The 23,025-nt window shown below is 41.5% G+C and overlaps 1 protein-coding gene across 1 annotated transcript in view; it reads right to left on the reverse strand.

The window, feature by feature from the left end:
- MICALL1 (MICAL like 1) overlaps positions 1–23,025 on the reverse strand; it is a 977,256-nt gene that overhangs the window by 224,973 nt on the left and 729,258 nt on the right. The window contains exon 12 of the mRNA XM_044068010.1: positions 14,284–14,377. Within this exon, the coding sequence (XP_043923945.1) occupies positions 14,284–14,377 (94 nt within the window). The remainder of the gene's footprint in view (positions 1–14,283; positions 14,378–23,025) is intronic.

Consider the following 23,025-nt stretch of genomic DNA (forward strand, 5'->3'; position numbering starts at 1 on the left):
GCATCAACTGGCACACCTTTTGTCAAGAAAGATTTATCTAGGGGGGCAGAAATGAACTTATTAGGCCTCCTAGGGACAGGATCCATAGTATCCGGAGACACCCACACCCTTCGTGAGACCAGCTGCATCAGCTCATCGAAAGGCGGAGACATCAAAGAGGTGGAGGGCTGAGACGCAACCCTACTCGTCCTCAGTAGGGTTGGTGGACTGCCAGTCTCCCCTCTGCCTAAGGATTTCCAGTATCTCAGCAAATGAGATATCCTCAGAGGGGGACCGTGGGGACCCTTCTGATTCATCCAAGTCAGTGTCAGATGTTAATGACTCTTGAGGGGAGTCCAAGTGCTTCCTCTTACACACACTCTTCCTGAGAACCTCATCAGTGGGAGCTTCTGGGGAGTTCTCGGAAGAGCATGGGCCACTCAATGGGGCTTCCTGAGGCTTTGAGTCTCTCCACTTAGCAAGGATCTCTGAGGCAGAAGCAGACACAGGCGCTTTAGGGGATAAAGAAGCCACACTCGGAATTGAGGATGTCTTGGGAGACATAACTCTCCTCATGACTTCAAAAGCACCTCTGCTCCGATGCGAAGGGACCGACGGATCCAAGGAAACGGTCAATATCCGTGCACCAGAACAGTGGGTTCAGAGCCCGAGGTAGGAGCCAAGCTCATCCGAGCCGAAGCCCCAAGAGGCAAAGTCAGAACCGACAAGTCGGTTCGACTATCCTCCCCTGACCCGACCAGAGAGTATCGGCTCCTAGAGTCCTCGATCGGCGCCGAGGACATCAGAGTGAATGGAGCCAAAGACAATGGTGCAGGCGTCAGCTTCAAAGGCTCCACAATCAGCAGGTCTGACTCCTCCGACTCCAATGGACCGGTTTGGCTTGGAGGAGGAATAGATATAGCTGGCTGGGTCGGAGCCGGTAATTTGGCAAAGGTCGGTGCCTGTAAAAGCTTCTGCACCACCCGATCCACATCCAAATCAGACAGGCTCACAGAAGATTGAGATGATCGGACTGATGGTACCGACTAGAGAATAGGTGATTTAACAGTTTCGGATACCGGTTCCAAGACCGGGGACCGGCTTTGAGAGAAGACATTCGGCTCTGAGACGTGTTGAGTCAATGTCACAGACTCTCTAGATTTTTTTTGATTCTTCAGAAGTCTTGGAGGACTTTGAGGACTTACTAGATCCATCCTGGTCACTCAAAGCCTCCTGAAAGGAAGGTTTCAACAAACCTCAATCTATAAGCTTCCTTTTTCTCTCTTTGAGAACTGTAGACAAAAAGGAATGACATATAGCATGTCTCTTGAAAGTGCAAGGCACCCAAGCAGTATACACAAGTCACAAGACAGTCTGTAACCGACAGCTTCTGCCCACATTTAGGGCATTTTTTAAACCCTGACTTAGGGTGTTTGTCCTTGTTGTCAGCCATAGAATTGGACACACCCACTAACAGCAATATAGAATAGCCTTCTAACAAAAAACAGGCGAACTATAATCAGAGAGACACACACACACAAGCCTTTCAAACTAAGGCTACATAAAGTTATTGATAAGCCTTCTAATAAAAAACAGGCTAACTGTAACTACAGACACACACAAGCCTCTAAAACCAAGGCTAACTATAACTACTAACAAATCCTTCTAAATAACACAAAAAGTTAATAAATATTAAATATTATACTTACATATAAGTAATGTAAAAGGGCCGGTATGACCCTGACCTTGAGTAGCATCTTACCCTCACCAAGAATGATGCCACAATATGAAGACAAGATGATCAATTTCAACAATTGGCTTAAGTATTGGTGTCATTCAAAGGGAATCCAATGCCTGTCAGCCTGGGATGACATGCTCAACAAGCCACGATGCTTCGCTAGGGATGGCTTGCATTTGTCACCCCTGGGCTTCCGGATATTGGCAAAGGCTCTTGCTACCCCCATAGTGCCTTTTTTAGGCAAGGCTCAAAAGACAAACCCACCTCCATAGGTATCACAAGGGATAAGAAACTAAGAGAGTAATGCTACTCAACACCAGAAGTCTAAACCTCAAGATGCACGCACTTGAAACTCTCCTTAGCATGGAGAGCATCAATATCTGTGCAGTAACAGAAACCTGGTTCAAGGCTCCCGAGAGCACCCCAGCACTACCAGGTTATACCTCATACCATGCTTTTCGGCCCCAAAACTTGGACCGAACCACAAAAGGAGGGGGGAGTATCAATATTCGTCAAAGATACCCACACCTCCAGGTTGGTGGCACAGCATGAAGCATCAGAGACTATCCATGTGCAACTAACAGTGGGTAAAACTGCCTTCCAGTTTATAGCCTGCTACAGACCACCCTCCCAAACCCAGGAACCCCACTCGGCCTTCCTAAGAACACTGGAAAATATGAAGGTCTCTCCAAACACCATTATATTGGGCGACTTCAACTACCCAAACAGACTGGAAGCATTACTCTAGCTCCAACACCCTAGCCCAAAGTTTCCTAGAATTTATAAACTCAAATGCTATGGAACAACTTGTTACCACTCCCACAAGAGGGGAAAACATACTGGACCTGATCATCACCAACACGGGGACTCTATGCTCCAGACCAGAAGTGTATCCCTCACTGGTAAGATCAGACCATAAACTAATCTCACTGGATATTCACATCCCGACCCCACCCCCTGCCCAGAAAACCACAGTGAAAAACTTCTCTAAAGCAAATTTCACACTCCTCAAAACCGAAGTGGAATCCTGCAAAGCCCCCAGGCCTGTGGAAAATACGGCCCAGACCGCAGAATCCTTTATAAACGCATTCTATGAACACCTTCAGGAATGCATGGATCATGCAATCCCAAATAAAACCAAGACCCAATCCTCCAAAGGCAGACGTCCTGTCTGGTGGACCCCAGCCATAAATAAACTATACAATAGAAGGAGGAAACTACTACATGACAGAGCAAAATCCCAAAAAGGGAAGGCATCTCTGATCAGTATTAACAAAAAACTACGGGCACTCATAAAATCATCTAAGGCCAGCTTAGAGAGAAAAATTGCACAGGACACTAAAGATAATCACAAGGCTTTCTTTAATTATGTTAGAAAAGTACAGTTTTGTACCTACCATAAATGTAGATGTTCGAGTGCTAATACAGCTGCAGTCATAACAGATGGGTTCTCCTGCCGTCAGGCGGGTCCTTGGTCGGCCGAATTCCAAAGTCTAGGTCCAGCGTCAGTTGTCGTCGCTTCTTCCCTGACGTCAGAGCGCCAGGGGTATAAAAGAACCAGCCGACGCCATTTTCTTCAGTTTTTCTTGCCACAGATGTCAGGTGCCCCCAGAAGGAAGGCAATACATAAATTTGTGTAATAAAGCAATGCAATATAATAAAAACAACAGTAGTTGCAAGCAAATATGCCATAAAAGAATACCCCAAGAGGGGAAGGAGGGAGGGAAACCTGGACTGCAGCTGTATTAACACTCGAACATCTACATTTATGGTAGGAACAAAACTGTACTATGTTCATCGTGCATACAGCTGCAGTCATAACAGATGGGTAGAATCCCAAAGCTAAGAAAGGGGTGGTAGGCACTAGGTGGAACTAGGAGGAGCCAGAATGCCCTGCAAGACTGCTGTGGCAAAGCCTGCTCTAGTTTTGGAGTATAATGGTAGGTGGTAGTGCTTGGAAAAGGTATGCACAGAACTCCAAGTGGCTGCTTCCAATATATCCTTGGTAGGAACTCCTCTGAGGAAAGCTGCAGAGGTAGCTGTGGCCCTTGTGGAGTGAGATCTGATGCCTGCAGGTACAGTCTTACCATGAAAAGAGTAACAAAAGCGTATGCAGTGGGCTATCCATTTTGAGATTGTCTGTTTGGAAATTGGTTTCCCTTGAGCTCCTACAGCATAGGACACAAAAAGCTGTTCTGATTTTCTGAAAGGCTTTATTCTGTCCAAATAATAATGCAGCTGTCTGTGGATGTCCAAGGAATGTAGTAGTCTCTCCCCTTTGTTTTGAGGATTAGGGTAAAAGGTAGGTAAGTGTATAGCCTGATTCAAAGCTACCCTGGATACCACCTTTGGCAAAAAGGACGGGTTGGTTCGTAAGGAAACTCTGTCCTGATGGAAGATGATAAAAGGCTGCACAGCCATGAGGGCTTGTAGTTCCGATACCCTACGAGCTGAGGTGATAGCCAAAAGGAAAGCTGTTTTCCAGGACAAATATTGCAAATCTGTTGAGGCAGCTGGCTCAAAAGGAGGCAGGGTCAGCTTTTCTAGTATGAAATTGAGATCCCAAGCAGGTATTGGTTGTTTCCTTGGGGGTTTTATATTCTTTGCCCCTCTGAGGAACTGTCTTAAGAGGGGGTGAGAGAATAAAGGTGGATCAGTGTTGTATTCTGCAGAAATGGCTGAGGCATGGGATTTTGATGGAGGAGAATGAAAGTCCACTGCTTAGCAGCTCAGCTAGATACTGTAATATTTGAGGTAAATTCAGATTTCCAAGATCCTGGCCCTTTTTCTCATTCCAGGCACAAAACCGTTTCCATTTTGTGGAGTAAGCTTTTCTGGTAGATGGCCTTCTGGCCTCCAAAATGACATCCTGCACCTCCTTGGAGAGTAGGGTCTGTTGTGTTGTTAAGGAATCTTCCATGCGGCCAGATTGAGTGTTTTCAGCTGACTGTGAAGAGTTTTGACGCTGTGCTGAGTCAGAAGAGGAGGCATTCGAGGTAGGGTCCATGGAGGGGAATGTGCCAGGCTCCTCAGGAGTGGGTACCAGTGCTGTCTTAGCCAGTCTGGAGCAATGAGAATCATCTTTGGTCTGTCTGCTCTGGTTTTTAGTAGAACTTTGGGCAGTAGAGGAAGAGGTGGGAAGGCATAAACTGTCATTGTTGTCCAACTGAAAGAGAGAGCGTCCACTCTCCAGGCCTGTGGATGGAACGTCCTTGAGCAGAATTTTGTCAATTGGTGATTTTTGTGGGAGGCAAAGAGATCTATGTCTGGCCTTCCCCATGCTTGAATTATCTCTGTAAAAACTTGAGGATGCAACTTCCATTCGTGTGGATCTGTCATATTCCTGCTTAGGTTGTCTACCAGCGTGTTTTCCTTGCCTGGCAAGTACTGTGCTTGAAGTTCGATTTGTAATTCCAGGGCCATGTCCCAAAGTGACATGGCCAGCCTGCACAGGGGGTATGAATGGGTTCCTCCCTGTTTATGTATCACATTACTGTGGTGTTGTCTGTCCTTATCAATAGTTGACCTGGATGCAGAAGGTCTTTGAAAGCTGTAATAGCATTTGTTACTGCTAGCATTTCCTTTTGATTGATGTGAAGGTGCTTTTCCTTTTGGGACCATCTGCCCTGAATGCACCGATCTGTCATGTGCGCCCCCCAGGCGTAGTCCAAGGCGTCTGTTGTGATGACTTGATTTGCTTGAGGCTTGCAGAATGGGAGACGTGTGTTTGTTTGGCATGCTTGAGCCCACCACAGAAATTCCTTTTGAAGACATGGAATTAGTGGTATTATTGTTTCCAAACTGTGGCTGTGTTGAGACCATAGGTTTTTCAGGTACCATTGAAGTTTCCTCATATGCAGCTTTGCACATGGGATTAGTAGGATGCAAGATGCCATGAATCCCAGAGCCTGCAGGATTTTCCTTGCAGTCAGCCTGGTGAAATTTGCTAGTGTTTTGAAGTATTGAGTTAGTTCCCCCTGCTTCTCTGGCATGAGGTAGGCCATCTGGGTGTTTGTGTCCAAGTTGGCACCCAGGAAAATTATTTTCTGAGATGGTATTAGCCTTGATTTCTTTTTGTTGACTGTGTATCCCAGAGAATTCAACAACCTTATTACAAAAGCCAGATGTTTCAGAAGTATGTGCTTGCTGTCCGCTTGGATCAGGCAGTCGTCCAGATATGGGTATATTTGTATCCCTTGAAGTCTGCAGTAGGCAATTACTGATGCCAGGCATTTCATGAATACTCTGGGCACAGTACATAAGTCAGAGGGCAATGCAGAGAACTGATAATGGGTTGAACCTGCAAGAAATCTGAGGTATCTTCTGCAATTTTGTCTGATTGGGACATGCAGGTATGCCTCCTTGAGGTCCAACGTTACCAGCCAAGACTCCTTGCCCAGCATGGGAAGAAGCTGCTGTAAAGTGAGCATCTTGAATTTTGGTACGAGTAAAAATGTGTTTAAGATGGATAGGTCCAATATAGGTCTCCACTCTTTTCCCTTCCTTGGTACCAGGAATAGTCTGGAATAAAAACCTTGACCTTGTTCGTGAGTAGGTACCTCTTGAATAGCTTTCATGTCCATGAGATCTGAAATTTGTCTTTGTGCCTCTGCCCTTTGATTGTGTGGCAGGTTTGGCATGCCTCTCATTTTTGCAAGGGTGTGAAAATGTAATCTGTAGCCTCTGTTTATAATGTCCAGGATCCATTTGTCTTTTGTGACAATATGCCAATTTTTTGAAAATAATGCCAGTTTTCTTCCTAAGGGTGCTGCCATTTGAGCCTTGCTTGGCATGCAAAGGGGAAAGTCATTGGGCTTGCTTTCTGACTGGCTGTGAACTATCCTCACCACCTCTTTGTGTAGGAGTTTGCCATTGTCTGCCCCTATACGATCCTTGAGATTGCCCACTGCCCCTCGGGTGCCTGTATCTACCTCTTTGGGGTCTGTCCGTGGCTGGAAAGGACCAATTTTTGGAAGGCCAATTTCTACTGAAACGTGGAGGATGCACCTGTAGAAAATCTTTCACTGTTTGCATTGATTTAGCTTTTTCCACCATTTTCTTTAATACTTCCTCTGCTTTATCACCAAAAAATACATCCTTTTGAAGACGGGCATCTATTTATTTAGCTTTGACATGATCTGGTAAGATCTGGTAAGGTTTGCTCCGTGAGCCAGGCATGTCTACGTATGACTGATCCTGTAACAGCAGCTCTACATGAGGCCTCTAGAGCATCAAAACCACATTGGCAAGGTATGTTTACCCACTTGTTCTGCACTATGTATCAAATCCTGCAACTCCTTCAAGTATGGTTGTTCAGGTTGTGACATTTTGCTTCTCAACTGTGATAACAGAAACTGTTGGTACTTTAGCATATGGAACTGGCAGTTTAATGCCCTCATGGTTAAGGTGGCCGAGGTGTATACCTTTTTTCCCCACCTTTCTAAGGATCTGGAGTCCCTCTCGGAAGGTAATGGGTTTTTTGCAGTGGAGGCCTTAATTTCCTTGGGGCCCTGTGAGATAGTTTCTGGGTCAGCTGCTGCATGACTTTTGTATAAAAATTGGTGTGAGTCAGGAACCCGGTAATACCCGTCAGGCTTGACTGGTGCTGGAGGTAAAGAATCCGGGTTAAGGCAGGCCTCCGAGTACATATCATCTAGGATGTCTAAGACAGGAGGTATAGCTAGAGGCCTGTGCTGAGGTAGCAAGAGAAAGTCCCTAAGCCTTTTCTTGGAATCGGAGTACTCTTGGCCTTCCCAGTGGAAGTGTTCCCTTAATGTATGCAAGGTTTCCCCAAATGAGTAATCCTCTGGGGGGAAGACAGAGGGAATGGACTCCTCAGCATCAGAATCTTCAAAAGGGGAGTAAGAATGTTCCTGTTCATCAGAGTGTTCTGAAATAATGGAGGCCTGGTCAGAGGAGGGGGATTCTTCCTCCACTATGGGCCTTTTGTCCGAGGGGGGGGGTTGAGATCCCCTGATAAGAGTAATCAAATCCTCAGCCATTTTAAGCATCTGTTTTTTAGGCATGGGGCCTGGGGAAGGGCCCTGTGGAGCTTGTCTCTTAGAATGCATGGTTGCTTTAGACTTAGTGAAAGCCTTGATAGAAAAAGAAGAGGAAGGTCTGAAGACACCTTGAGAGGAGGCAGACCTGTCTACATATTGAGATTCACCAGCAAGAGTGGCTTCGATATCTGTAGTTGGAGTGTGGGCCGAGGAGCCTGCGACCTCGGGCACTCAAGACACCACCAATGAAGTGTCGTCGGTAGGCAGGGGCTGCGTAGGTGCCTCGCTGAGAACCAGACCACCTGTAGTAGGCTTTGGCGTGGTGTCGGTGGAGGCCGCGGACCGCGTGTGTCGGTCCTTATCTTTGCGTTTTTTAGACAAAACTGGAGTCGGAATATCCGACGACATAATATAGTTAAATTTTTTACCAAAATAATGCTGGGCGAACTCCGCCCGACGCTTAATAGTGTGTTTGTTGAATGTAGCACAAAAATGACAGACCGAGACGTTATGGTCTGGGCCTAAGCAAGGAATGCAGAGGGAATGAAAATCCTTATGCGGTATTTGCTTCCCACAAGAAATACAATTATTAACTTGGTCTGACATCGGTCTGAGGCAAGAAAAGTTTCCCCAACGGGGTACTTAGCTTTAAAGAAGACTTCGGTTGCAAAATTTTCGTAATTTCAGGAGCTGGCCGACCGGCACTTGCGAACTGCTTCTGCTTCGGGCACCGCGCGGCAAGAAGGACTGGAGAAAATGGCGTCGGCTGGTTCTTTTATACCCCTGGTGCTCTAACGTCAGGGAAGAAGCGACGACAACCGATGCCGGACCTAGACTTTGGAATTCGGCCGACCGAGGACCCGTCTGATGGCAGGAGAACCCATCTGTTTTGACTGCAGCTGTATGCACGATGAACATCCTGGGTGGGAATTCCCAGATATGCTCAGAATTAGTCCAAAATGACAAAAAATACACCAAACCCACAGACATTGCCAACATCCTAGCTGACAGGTTCAGCGCAAACATCTCCCCCCTCTCCCCACCAAAAGGGCAAATATCTATCCCAGCAGAGTGCTGCCCCCCTGACATCTCAGATGCTCAGGTAAGAGCCGCCCTCTCCAAAGCAAAAAGCACAGCATCAATGGGACCAGACGGTGTCCCAGGCTGCGTCCTACATGAACTCCAAGAAGAGCTAAACCCAAACATAAAACTACTGTTCAATCTCAGCCTTACTACAGGATATGTACCCAAAGAGTGGCGTACAGCAACAGTGGTCCCTCTCCACAAAGGTGGTGCCTCAATGGATCCTGGAAACTATCGCCCCATAAGCCTGACTAGCTTGGTCTGCAAAGCTATGGAAAGGATCATCATGGACCACATAAATAAAGATTCGGCTTTGTTAAGGGCAGATCCTGCCTCTTAAACCTGGTTAATTTCTTTGAAACAGTCACCAAGGCCATTGACGAGGGGAAGGTGGTCCACACAGCCTACCTGGACCTCGCAAAAGCCTTCGATACAATACCCCACTCAGGCATTATGGATAAGCTCACCAGCTTAAATATAAACCCCTATGTCACTAGATGGGTTGGAAACTGGCTCAAGGACAGAACCCACATGGTTAGAATTGCTGGAGCCATGTCAGAGTCCAAACCAGTTACAAGTGGCGTCCCACAAGGCTCAGTCCTGGGACCTCTCTTGTTCGGTATATATTTCTCGGAGGTACAGGCCAACACGGAAGGACTGTGGCTGACCAAGTTCGCAGATGACTGCAAACTGGGCGCCATAATCGACTCTCCAGCCAACAAAAGCATCCTCCAAAAGGGCCTCATAGAAACAGACAACTGGTGCCAGAGCCATGGCCTCAAGCTAAACGCCAAAAAGTGTATAGTCATCCCCTTTGGCAAAAACAAAGTGCCCACAAATTACCACATAGGTGGTAATCCATTAAGTACGGAAGAAGTAATTAGGAACCTGGGGACCCAAGTTGATAGCAATCTCTCATTTGACAACCAAGTGGCCAAAGTGGTTAGAAAAACATTTTATATAGCCCACCTAATCATGAAGGATTCACATCTAGATCAGGGGAGGTCATCGTGCCTCTTTACTCATCCCTCATCAGGTCCATAATTGAGTACAATGCCCCTTTTGGGATGTACCTTACCAGACACCTGCAGCAACTGGAAAGACCCCAAAAGTACCTCACGAAGAGGATCAAAGGGCTCAAACAAATGCCATATGCTGCCCAGTTAAAGAAACTCCAGCTCTACTCAGTGGCATACCGCCTGCTTAGAGGCGATCTGTGCCTGACGTATAAAGCCATGTCCAACCCGGAATTAATGGACATGCTGCACCTCAGAAAATCCAAATCCCATCGAGCTACGCGCTTGAGAGACTTGAACCTCAGCGCTGAAATAAATACGACATGCTGGAGGGACAGATTCATAACCCAGAGGCTCCCTGCACTCTGGAATAAAATCCCAGTCCAGGTTAGGCAGAGTCTCTCATTGACTCTCTTCAAGAGGAATCTTGATGAGTGGATGGGAGATCGTAGGTTTACCCCGGGCATCACTTCTGTGTCACTGTTAGACAGAGGCACAGTATACTAACCTTGAAAAAGGGCATAGCAAAATTAATTTAAAATGGGTGGCGAAAGCCAAACACACTCTGGCTAGGCTTATAAATGCCCTAGGGCAGATAGCCTAGTATGAACCTATGAACCTATGAACATGTGTGACCAAAAGGGTCACAGAATAACAATTTTTAGTCAGAAATTGAAATAGAAGTTTAAATAGGCCTATGAAAAAAAAACAAGGCCAATTATATAATAAAGATAGCACACAGGGAACGGAACACTACAGATAAAGCTTTAGGAGCTTATCTAATCTGAATATCTAAGTATTTAAACAGTAAACTAGCCATAATTTTTGTAAATATAAAAATATAAAAGTTTTTACTGGCCCGAACTAGCAAGAACCTCCTATCAGTTGCAGTGGCAAACTAGATCTGAGGTAACTCAGGGTGCATCATGGGATGGGGACTTGGCCTCGAGTTAGCTGAAATCCTTGAGGTTTGCAGTAGGTGCCGACTCGGAGCTGAGGGATCGGCTCCAAACCCATCAGTAAGGAATGAACGGTGAGACAGAACAACTTCACATCAATCCTTTGAGAAGCAACCGATAAGGCTTTTGTATGTCTGCCTGGAATCCAAGTCTATATAGGAGACCCCAAACTAAGTGAGAGATTTCGGACACCTTGAAAAAGAGACTGCAAAGATAACACAGTCATCTAAATAAGTAACAATGCCAGTACTCTGTAGTCTACAGTAGGCTGTCATAGAGCTAGACAGTTTGTAAATACCCATGGAGTAGATGATAGACCAAAGGGTAATACAGAGAACTGATAAATGTGACCCAGACACAGAAAAAAATAAGAAAACTCAGAAATCTGGATCTACAAGAATGTGATGATAGCATCTACTAAACTTAAGGTTACCAAAAACTCAAATAGGGAATAAGGGTAACTGCGAATGGATAACATTTTGAATTTGGGCAATATGACAATCAGGTTTAGAAAGGAAAAATCTAGAAATGGTCTCCATGGATCTTCTTTCTATGGCACCAGAAACATTTTTGAACAAAACACTTCCACTAAATGGGGAAGAAGGACAGTTCCCATCACCTCCTGACACAGAAGATGCTGAATGATAGGAGGGAAAAAAGGAATTTGGTCTAGCAGATGACGGGGAAATACCTTGAAAAGGAGGGATAAACTCCCACTACTATATGTAACCATTGCAGATTACTTTCAGAACCAAACAATCAGAAACTATCTGTTGCCAAAGAGAAAAAATGGAGGATCAGACTTTCTAAAACGATAAAAGGGTTACCAGGGTCTTAAGTTGAAAGGGTGTCTTGTAGACAGTCATTCAGATTTACTGGACAGTCCTTTGTTTAGGGGGTTCCTCCATTCTTTTTGGAACCCCCATGCAATTGCTTTTTTATAAGTTTGCTTACCAGCAGTTTGTAGAGTTTATTTTGCTTTTTGAAAAAGGTTGTAAGGATGCATCAAGCTGCTTGGAAAACGTGGTGAAAGAAGACTGAAAAATATGAGAGTTTCCTTAGATCAGTTTACCTCTCTCATCACACTTTTTTAGGTTCTCTATAACAGATGGCCTAAAAAACTAACTTTCTATCCAGTGCAGAATTCAAAATTTCAGCTTTGAAATTTTCTGGAAGGTTCTGATTACATGCCCAAGCAAACCTCCTAACAGTTCCAGTGGCAACAGACCTGGATGTGGTATCAGAAGAGTCGCAAGTACATTTTAAATAGTGGGTAACCACCAGAGACACTGAAGCAATAAGATTATACAAAGAATATTTTCCTCAGGAAAAGGAAATGGATACCAAAATATACCCCATGTTTCCAAAAGAAGCAAGCATAAACACTAACATATGAGCTGGACACTTGAGAATTCTAAAAAAAAGTGTTGCAAAAGAACACACTTGCCCCCCCCCCCCCCAATCTATTAAAATGTTTTCCCATTCTTGTTCAGAAGGGGAGGGATTGGCATTACCCAGATATAGATGTTTAGCAGCAGATAAGTTCACTAGAACAATAGCTGCTGGGTCTCAACGGGGTTGAGTGTTTAAAAACTTATAAGATTGAGGAACTTTATTCAATATTATCAGCTTTTATGAGGGCAGCAGGGAGGCTGTCAGGCAAGTTACACGCTGTGAAAAAGACATCCTCCAATGCTGAAAAAACAGGAGGAATTCTCAGCAGGTTCTGGAAAAATCCAATTGCGACAAATCTTAATACTTCTTCCAGGACAGTGGAATGCCCCGACTGAAACAGCTACTTCATTCTGGAAATAGTTTCAGAAAAAGAGAATCCTTCAAAGGGACCAAGAGAAATCACAGCCTGCTCAGAATCTGAATGAGAAACCCAAGGACACAAAATAGAATCTGTCCCCTTCACAATCATTTTGAGGATCAAAATGATGAATCCCTTCAGTAAATGAAGAATCCATTTCACTTTTACCAGAAACAGCTAAAATGGAAGTGTCCAGAACTTGGATTAAGCTCAATAAATCACTCCTGTCCAAAGTGACTGAGACAGTAGAATATATCTGTCTATGTTTTTGCTTCTTTCTGACAGGAATTTCTGCAGAAGCAGACACTTGCCAAGAATAAAAAGTCCCTAAGGATAGGCTCAGCAGTCTGGCAAGGCAGAAGGGGTATTCCCGTAGGATAGACAAGAGTGGTTCTCCCCTGCCTACAAAGGGTACTCTAACAGTCGCACAGCATGTCTCTAACCATGGTCCATGGTGGCTGTGGGGACTACACCAAAGGGAGACGAGAAAAAAAAAGAATGGTCTTAGGAGCCAGAAATGACCACAACAGAGTCACCCATCTGTGGCTGTGGCACTTCAGTAGCATGCTGTGTAGGCAAAGGCTGTTTACCAATTTTCTTTTTGTGGCTAAACGAAAGAAGAACTGAGGCACTTGTAGATTGTTCCATAGTTACAATGACAAATATGCCCAATTCCTTGGGAAGCATTTACTTCATCTCCCCCCAAAAAAGAACACAAGTTTTCCTTCATAAAATGAAGTTTTAAATGAATTTAAACAATTTTTTCCACAAAAGTAAATACTAACACTCCTGTTTAAATAACTAAAACCATGTGACAGTAGATAGAAACACATTTTCCTAGCTTTCTGGATGGCTGTTATATCCTTAAGTAGGACATAACCCATTACCTGAGGCTACTGAAGCAGTGATCTTTACAATGAGCATCTACAGTGACTGCCCAACCTTTCATTTTTCAAACACTTCCTGTAAGACAAACCCAGAAGTTAATATCAGACTGTAGAATTGTGGCCATTACATGCCAACAGTTTTACATTCACACAATACTACCTACAAGCTGCTTTTCACAAACTTCTACCCCTTTCACATTCAACTTATCTCAAAACAACTAACCATTATCTCCTATTCAGTACTGATGAAAATAACTCAGCTACTCTCCTTAGGCCTTTCTTTATCTTATTCTGCACAGAAAAAAACTTTCCATAAACTGGCTCAGGTTGTCTGGAACTCCAACCTTTAAAACGCATCAAATTCTACAACTACTTCTTTCACATATGCTTTTAAACAGCACTACTTTTGATAACCAATTGCAATGTCTGTGGCAGCTACAGTAGTAACAGTGAAAATGATTAAATATTTTACCTTTCAAATGTAATTGTAAAACATACCGTAAATAATGAATACATTGAATACATTGTTTAGCTGATTAACTTTGCTACTGCTGCTGCTACTTATTTTAATAGTTTTGTTCGACTGTCATCACCTAACTGCCTCTATTACAACTCCAGTTATTTGACGTCTGCATGTCACTTGTTTCTTGGCTATATTACTTCACTGCTTGAAATGCATTTCTGAAGTTGTACTCCAATGCCAGCTCTGCCCAGGTCACAGCTGAAGTGTCCTTTCACCAGTCCATCACCCTGGTTAATAAATGTAGACATAAATAAAAATGTTAGTGGGTTACAACAGTACTCACGTGTATACTAGCTCAGATTCCCGACGCACCAGCATATGTTTTTCATGTATTAGTTTGAACCATTCAATAAGAAGGTTATCTTCATCATCATCATCTGCCAACCAAAGCATATACAGATAAATTAGAATCAAAGGAACCATCTACACACAACATATTAACACAGGCTGGATCAATTTCTGTGAAACAGCTATGATACAGCTTGCAACACAAGGCAGATCATAGTTCAAAAATAGGATCTCCTATTCAACTGTCTTATATGTTTTTTTGTTTTTTTGTGTGTGTGTGTGAACACCTATCAGAACAACTTGGTTAAAGCAGAGGTGATGTGAAAAAGTGGTGACGCCTGATCTAGTATTATTCTTAATAATCAATTCTTAATGCCTTTATTTTTTTCCCAGTGGGAAAAAGTTTGTTCTTCTATAAGTCTTTACTCTTCTATGAAAAGTGCCACATCAATTTAGATTAAGATCACAGTAAACTACTGCAGTTATACACTAATTAATATTACACACTTGAATGAATATGTAAATAAACATGCTGCAGAATATACAGCATAGTGTAGAATACTAAAATAAATAGTTACACCTTTCTTACAGAATGAACTACCACTCATCTACATTAAAGTTTGGATATTTCTCTGCACTGTATCTTATTCAGTAACAGCATCACATTCAGTGAGCCAGATCAATGTGACCTTTCTAAATTTCCGAGAAACATTATATCTGGTTATAAAATTTCAAAACCAACATTCATAGCAGCTTTGCACTGTGGTCCAATGCTGGTGTTTCTCTTCCTGTGTAAAGGGGCATAGTCCTCCAATGCATCTGCTTCTGAATATGAAGATGCCTTCACAGAAAACAACACAAAGAAAGAGAGTGGTTCTTTTTTTCATAAACTCTTCAAATATGCCAAATATACAGGAATGAGAAAGCAGACATACCCGAAGAGGGGCAGAAAGTAACAAATAAGTGACTTATGCCTGAAGTCCTTCTGAAAACCTCAAATACATCAAGAAAACTTTCAGAAATATCTTGCCTAAAATGGACGTCTGAGTTGAATCCAACAAATGGGAACACTCTTTAGCAGTACAAAGAGCAAAACTCTTACAGTAAAGAATGTTTAGGGAATGTGTGGACTGAAGATCAAGTGGACAAAACACAAATGTTTCATGTGAGTACTCCTGAAATAGGCACTGCAAGTGGCAGTACCCCAAAAAGACTGCATTTTCACAATATTTTAACAATGTCTGTGGGCTTCAAGACGACAAAAAAAAGTTACTATCAAATTGTTTACACAATGTCTTCTTTGCTGCAGCATAAAATACTCTGCCCCAGTGACTTGGCCCAAATGCCTTTGAAGGACTCAGTACAGAAGACACTGGATTGAACTACAGTAAATGTAATTATATATTTTCATAAAAATATGGCTGTTGTGATTCTTTTAACAAGTAAATATGTATAACATGCATAAGATGCAAGAAAAGTAAACTTCACAGAGTATGTGTACTAGAACTACTAGGAAATGAAACTAAATCTGCTTTTCAACTATGTACACATCTGTAGTGTTTTTGACATTATTTCCTTACTTGGGCACTAGCTTCTTGGACTCATCTTCCCCCACTACGAAAAGCACTACCGACTGTGAAGACTGGTAGAGAAGGGAGAAGGCTGCCATCCTAGCCAAAAAGAATCTGATACATAATTCTGGCATTTGTAAATATAAATGTAAAGCACTGGCTTGTTTCTCAAATGAAAGAAAATACTAAAATGCTGAACTTCAAGATTGTAGCAACATTGCCATCTGCTGTAAGGAAAGCTAAGTCAAGCATTTCAAATCTTTCTTTTGAATTTAAAATTATTTAAAATCTATCCTTTGATCTGAAGTGCTCGGAGTCAGCCTGTCGGAGCTAGCACATTCTTTCTATTGTTTTAACTTAAGGAATTACTAGAGTGTACATATGAAATGTCTTTTATTGTTGTAGCTTCCTGAGCAGGTGTTAGCTTGCTAAATAATGTAGCCTGTTGGCCTGGGAACTCCAGGCTAAGTGTCAAATAAATGATGTAATGGGAACTAAATGAGAATGATGTAATCTGGGAGGGTCCAGCAGAAATGTTTGCTAGTGATTTTAAAAATTATTGCTCAGAGAGAGACTGTAAGCATTTTGATCTCTACATCTAACTCAGCACTGCCTATGCTCTTAAGTAAGTTATCTTAGAACTGTGTTTTCTTGTAGCAATAGCTAGGAAATTACAAAATATTAGACTAAGTGTTTTTCTGTTATGTCAGAACTGTACTACGGAATTATTTTAAGTTTCTGTGTGATCTCTGAACTCTTGAATAGCAGTGTGGTATAGTAGTACTGTCTTATGTTTTTAGTATTTATTATTAAATATTTTTAAACCCTTTTCAACTGTGGCTGGTTTATGTAGAGATAATTTAAGCTCTAGATTACATTGAATGTTTATAAGTGATCTTGTACTAAGCCCTTCTAATAAGCCTTGATTGCTTAAGTTACACTACTATTGGATAATAATATTGCACAATAATAATTGGACACCCTTTTAAGGACCTTTGGGTAGTTGATAAATATTAGCTGGTGGTGGCAGTAATTACTACTGTATAGTCTGGGCATAGGGGCACAGCTGGAGAATCTGTGTCAGCCTTTCCCAGGCGTGTCTGTGAAGTTGTATAAATACTTATCTCAAAGTGTGTGTGTGTGTGTGTGTGTGTGTGTGTGTGTGTGTGTGTGTGTGTATGTGTGTGTGTGTGTGTGTGTGTCAGCTAACGTGGGCTGGGACATGAAGCACTGGTTGGACAGAGAGGGTACTGGAGGTTTTAGCTTGCCAGCTAAGCCAAAATGTGGACCTTATAGCTGTGCCAGTGGGGAGTCTTAATGGGGACCTGGGGAGCAAGGGAGCGACCAACCCCTGGACTGACTGTGACCTCTGTGTGCATCTGTTATCCTTTCTTCTCATATGAGAAGCCCTCTCTGGTGTTAGTGGTGAGGACTGAAGCTCCTTGATTGCTAGGCCAGGGCACGGGCGTCACACCAACAACGAATTAAAATAGGAAGTACTGCCATTTGTGCATAAAGGAACAGTCCCGGAGATTATTTTTGTTTTGATTCTGGTCTTTGTTTACATTTTCAGTCTAGCTTTCTCAGCACACCCCAGCTGCATAAAGTAAAAAAAAAAACAAAAAAAAAACAGGAGAAGGGTTGATGACGATGTAGTAAGTGGGTGGTGACAACTGGGAGGCATCAGATCAAGTTACTTCAGCTAAGAATTTTAGACTCTGGGATTGTCTTTTAAAATAAACAGCTCTTTGTCTATCACTTGGTACCAGTATTGTAGAAACTGGTGTCAATGGTCTAAGCACCAAGAAAACAGCATATGTATATATATATATATATATATATATATATATATATATATATATATATATATATATATATATATATATATATATATATATATATATATATCTGGGTCTACTTCATAGGTAGGTACTAGGCTATCGGCCCAAGGGCCTCCGTAAGCCTAGCCAACAAGGTTCCCTGGCTTACACCACCCAAGAAAGTTATTTTCCTGTGCCACTCTCGAGCAGACACACAGAAGTGATCCCTGGGGTGTATTTCCTATTTCCCATCCACTCATCAAAATTTTTCTTGAAGAGTGCTAATGAAGAACTTTGCTTGACATAGATGGGTAGCCTGTTCCAGAGTATGGGAAGTCTCTGGGACAGGATTCTACCCCTCCAGCAGGTCCTGTTTATTGTGGTGACAAGGTTTAGGTCCCTAGAGCATGTAGCTCAGAGGGATTGGGATTTCTTTAGGTGTAGCATGTCCAGCAGCTCTGGGTTTGACATAGCTTTATATGTTAAGCAGACATCACCTTGGAGTAGGCAATATGCTACGGAGTAATGTTGGAGTTTTTTGAGGCGGTCAGTGTAGGGCATTTGTTTGAGGCCAGTAATCCTCTTTGTGAGGTCACTTCACATTACCTTCAGGGTTACTTTTTACACCCTTTTCCCAGGAAGCATGGTCTCTAACATACAGTGTACCTAAAACCCATTTGACTTACTTTCATTTCACAGAGACCGAATCACCTAATTTCAAAATACTGAAAACTCATTTACTGAATTTCATTTCACTGAAAGCTTACAATGCAAAATTTCAAAAGACTAAACATTAAACCAAAGACAAACACACTCGCAACACTAATAAGTACTTCTTTGCCAGAACTTAACTATTTACTTACTCTCTAAACAGAAACTGGACAATATAAAAACAAACTAAGTGAGGGCTTGTGCCCCCACACTCCCCTAACTATATATACTAACTCCAGGATCACACTACAGTGGAGAAAAGGGCATATACCTTTTACTTGCCTTACAGTACTCTACACGCTGCCACTACTGCTGGGAACACACAAAATATCCGCCATATTACTTTAGATACTTCCCATAAAAATGTAGAGAGAGACATACATTTAAAAACACTTCTTTCTACATGACTATTGTTGTTCTGAGAGTCAGCGCTGTAAGTTACAGAAATTCTTTTTATCACAAATAGGTCAGAGGTGTTTGGAAACCCACATTATGTCTATGGCTTATAATTTAGTCAAATGAGTTTTCTGTATTTTGAAAATTAGGTGATTTGGTCTCAGTGAAATGAAAATCAGTCAAATGGGTTTTAGATGATGTGAAGTAGACCCATTCATATACATACACACACACACACACACACACACACACATATATATATATATATATATATATATATATATATATATATATATATATATACACACACACACACGCATACATGAGCAAGTCCATTAAGAATAATTAAAATCAATTAAATTTAAACACTTCAATTTATTTGATCATTAGTTTAAAATCACCTTAACTTTCTTTTCTAATAATATACTTTAAACAGTTCAGCCTTCCTTTTCTAATAACATACTTTCAACACTTCTGCCTTCTTTTTCATTTAATACAATAGTCTAAATAGTCCAAAACACAAATTCTTAAAATGAGAGTATTACATTCCTCTTTTATCTGTGGTATAAAGGAAGTAAAACATTTTGATTTGCATATGTATTTCAAAAAGAGAAATTCCACAAACTCTTGTGGTTTGGATCTCCGGGGTGCCTAAATAACTGATGTTTTATGTGAATCTTTATACCTCACTAATCAACAGCCCATTATCAAACTTCAGGTTTGTTACTACATTTATAAGTAATACTTTCAAGGTCAAGGAAGTTCATAACAATACTGCCCTATGCTGCATAGTGTAGGATATTCTGGAGACTTAGTATCCGAAACCTCCAAACTTATGCCAGTTAATACCTTCAAGGCGAATGGAATAAGAAAACTTTTTAAATGCCATTTGAAATGCATAACTTTTAAGGCAATATGTCAATGCAGTGATAAGTGGATAAAATTCTCATCCATGGCAGTAGAGTATCACAATTTACCCAAGTGATTTGAAATGCAAGAGGAATAGAATTGCTTTGCACCAACATAGTATTGTACACCCAAATACACATTTGACTTTTTGGGAGTGGATAGAGTTGTTAATAATTCTAACACGTCAGAAGTAAATATAATTTTGGAAAGAAAGAGGAGGATTTGGACAGTTCATTTGGAAACCTTGTACAACCCAGGTTTGAATGTATATTTGACTGATTTGTTATGTTTTAGTACGGTTATTGTTTTAGTAAGGTTTATATGTAATTTGGTGATTTCCTTACTAGATGGTGCCATGCTAATGATTAATAAATATTACATTTGTCAGTACTTGCGTATTATTGTAAAAAGATTTGTAACGTTGTGTAATTCCCTGAAATAGAGCCATAGCTTGCTTACTTTTCATGAACTAAACTTTGACTGCTGTTTGTTTTACCATTATCTACTGTGCATGACTGCAAATGTTTAACACCAACGAAAAAATTATGAATTACACGACGTTACAAAGGTGGAAGCAATATGCTTCCAAAAGCAAGACTTGTGAAGCACTTCTGATTACGAAGTATTACATTACATGCCCAGTGCAAGCAATCACTAACACTCATATTACTTTTATTCAAATAATGTCATCTGTGTTTCCAGCAGGAATGCCATGACCCGGTTCTTCTTCACACACATCCTCACAAGTGTGAACATCTGTTTCTAGTTCATAGAACCCAGACCTCGACATTTCATGCTAACATATCCACAGTGACTTCCTTGCAAGCTGCTGTTTCCATTGTGCATCTGTAATGCACGCCACTGATGAAGAGGATTTTCTAAATATTTTCTCTCCCTCAAGCTAAGGCAAAGTTCTTAATCTGCAATAAGGACTGAATAACACCGTAGACTTTCTCATGCCCTTGTTTCACTTGCAGTTTCCAAATTTCACACCCACAAAAATCTGACTGCAATAATACATAAGTACCCATTTGTCCAATGTACATATTTTCAATTTCTGAACATTTCTGGACACACAACTCCAAACATTACTGTGATGAGAAATATTTATTGACTAGCAACAACTGAAGGAAATTTTAATTTTATATTTTGTAAGTTGTGTAGTTTTAAAACTCTACATTGATTTGTTAGGTCTGCCACATAACTTTACTACTTTTGTACAAAAACACTTAAAATGAAGTGTTTTTTATTGCACGATAACACTGGCAGATAAAAATGGTTTGTGTCTGGCATGGAATATACCATTAAATAAAATGGAGAATTGTACTGCAGGAGCACTGGATTCCTTTTCGATGTTTGTACGTATTGCTGTTTCTATGTACACATTTGAGTATGTGCACCCTATTTTGTATGTATTTGGTTTTGGATACTAGAATACTATATATCTGGACTGAATTGTGCCCTGAATGCTGGCTTTTCCTCATGACATGCAATCTTGAGTCAGGCATGCAAAAGGCAAAGATGATGTTACATGCCCTGACCTAACTAGAAATAACAACTGGCACTCAATGTACTCCATCAACTCTTTTTACAGAAACATTAGTAATGTTTTAAGAGTAACAAACAGTTCAAATAAATTTAACCATTAACATATGTTTAGGCAATATTTAACTATTTTCTTTACACCCTCAATATACAAAATTACAAAGTGAATATCTGAAATGCTTGGGACAATTAGATAAAGAATTAGAATTATTTTTTTTTTTTAAAAATGTGGCTTTTAGTGGGCTAGACAAAGCAGGATTCAGGTAGAAGACATAAAAACATGTAAGCTTTAAAGTTGATGAGAGTTTACAAACTTGTAAGAGAAGGGGCAAAATAAAAAGGAAGCACAATAGCTCTTTCCCCAAATTAACTTTTAATTCATCTGATTCTGGCATGGATCCTAACATTGCAAATACTTCTTTCAATACAGATACACCTCCTAAATCAGTTGATTTGTTTCTGCAAAATAAATGCCCTTATAATATTGTAGTCAGCACATTACACCTATATAAGTGGGGTTTCAGGATGAAAAGAACAAGGCATAAAAATGAAGACCACTTACGTTTGATGAAAGACTGAATAAAGCGTTATGCACTTACCATAACTTGGCATCTGTGTTATCCTGTGCCACTATTCATCACTCTTGGGTTGTAGGATCAGACATCATATCTGAGCCGGCAACTTTACAGACAGCTTCTAGAATCTAGCTCCTCCCACTCCCATGATTCCTTGCTGCCCTCTAACCCCTCAGCTTGAGTTTGTCCTAGAGCTAGAAGAGAATGAAGGAAGACCTTAACAACCAGACTGCACATCTCCACTTCCTCTAGGTCCCACAGGATGGGGGGAGGAATAGTGATGAATAGTGACAGAGGATAACACAGATGCCAAGTTATGTTAAGTACATAACTCTTTATCTGATGTTTTCCATGTCACTATTCCTCACTCTTGGTTTAGAGTCCCCAGCTACCCTAAATCCTGGGTGGCCTCATGGAAGGTCATGCCAATGAACTGTGGAGCCAAAAGAAGCCCTGTTCCTGGAGATAATGTCAAGTTTATGAGTAACAAAAGTTTGAGGAGTAGACCAGGTGGCTGATGCACAAATCTCATCTACAGAATGACGAGCCAGATAGGCAGCTGACATAGCCATAGATCTGGTAGAATGAGATCTAGGTGGTCCTGGTAAAGGTAAACCCATTGACGATTAGATCAAAGCAATACACTTTGAAATCCAATAAGAAATAGTAACCTTAGAAACTGCTCAATCCTGTCAAGAGAAAATGCTACAAACAGTTGATCTGATTTGTGGAAACTCTTGGTTCTATCCAAGTAGAATCATAAGTGTCTATGAATATCAAGAGTATGTAACAGATATTCCCTTTTACTGGAAAAGTTAGTTAAGAAAGCTGGCAATTGAACTGACTGACTGAAATTTGCCTCCACAGCTATCTTAGGCATGAAGGAAGGATTGGTTAGGAGAGCCACTCTGTCTTTATGAAATGCCATGTAAGGTGGTGGTTTGATAGAGCCTGCATCTTGCCGAAGTTATAGCCACCAGAAAAGTGGTCTTCCATGACAAAAATTTTATATTGCATGCAGCAGCAGGCTCAGTGGGACTCTGTGTAAGAGACTGCAGCACAAATGAAAGGTCCCAAGGGGGAGAAGGATCATTAACAGGAGGCCTGAGAAGAAAATCACATTTCAAAAATGCCTTACAGAGACAAGAGGAAAAGGTAGGTTTCTCACAAACATGGAAATTAGAAACAGCCACCAATTGCACTTTGACAG

The sequence above is a fragment of the Protopterus annectens genome, chromosome 1.part0, assembly GCF_019279795.1.
Source record: "Protopterus annectens isolate FY-2018-M chromosome 1.part0, PAN1.0, whole genome shotgun sequence".
In the NCBI taxonomy this organism is placed as follows: domain Eukaryota; kingdom Metazoa; phylum Chordata; order Ceratodontiformes; family Protopteridae; genus Protopterus; species Protopterus annectens.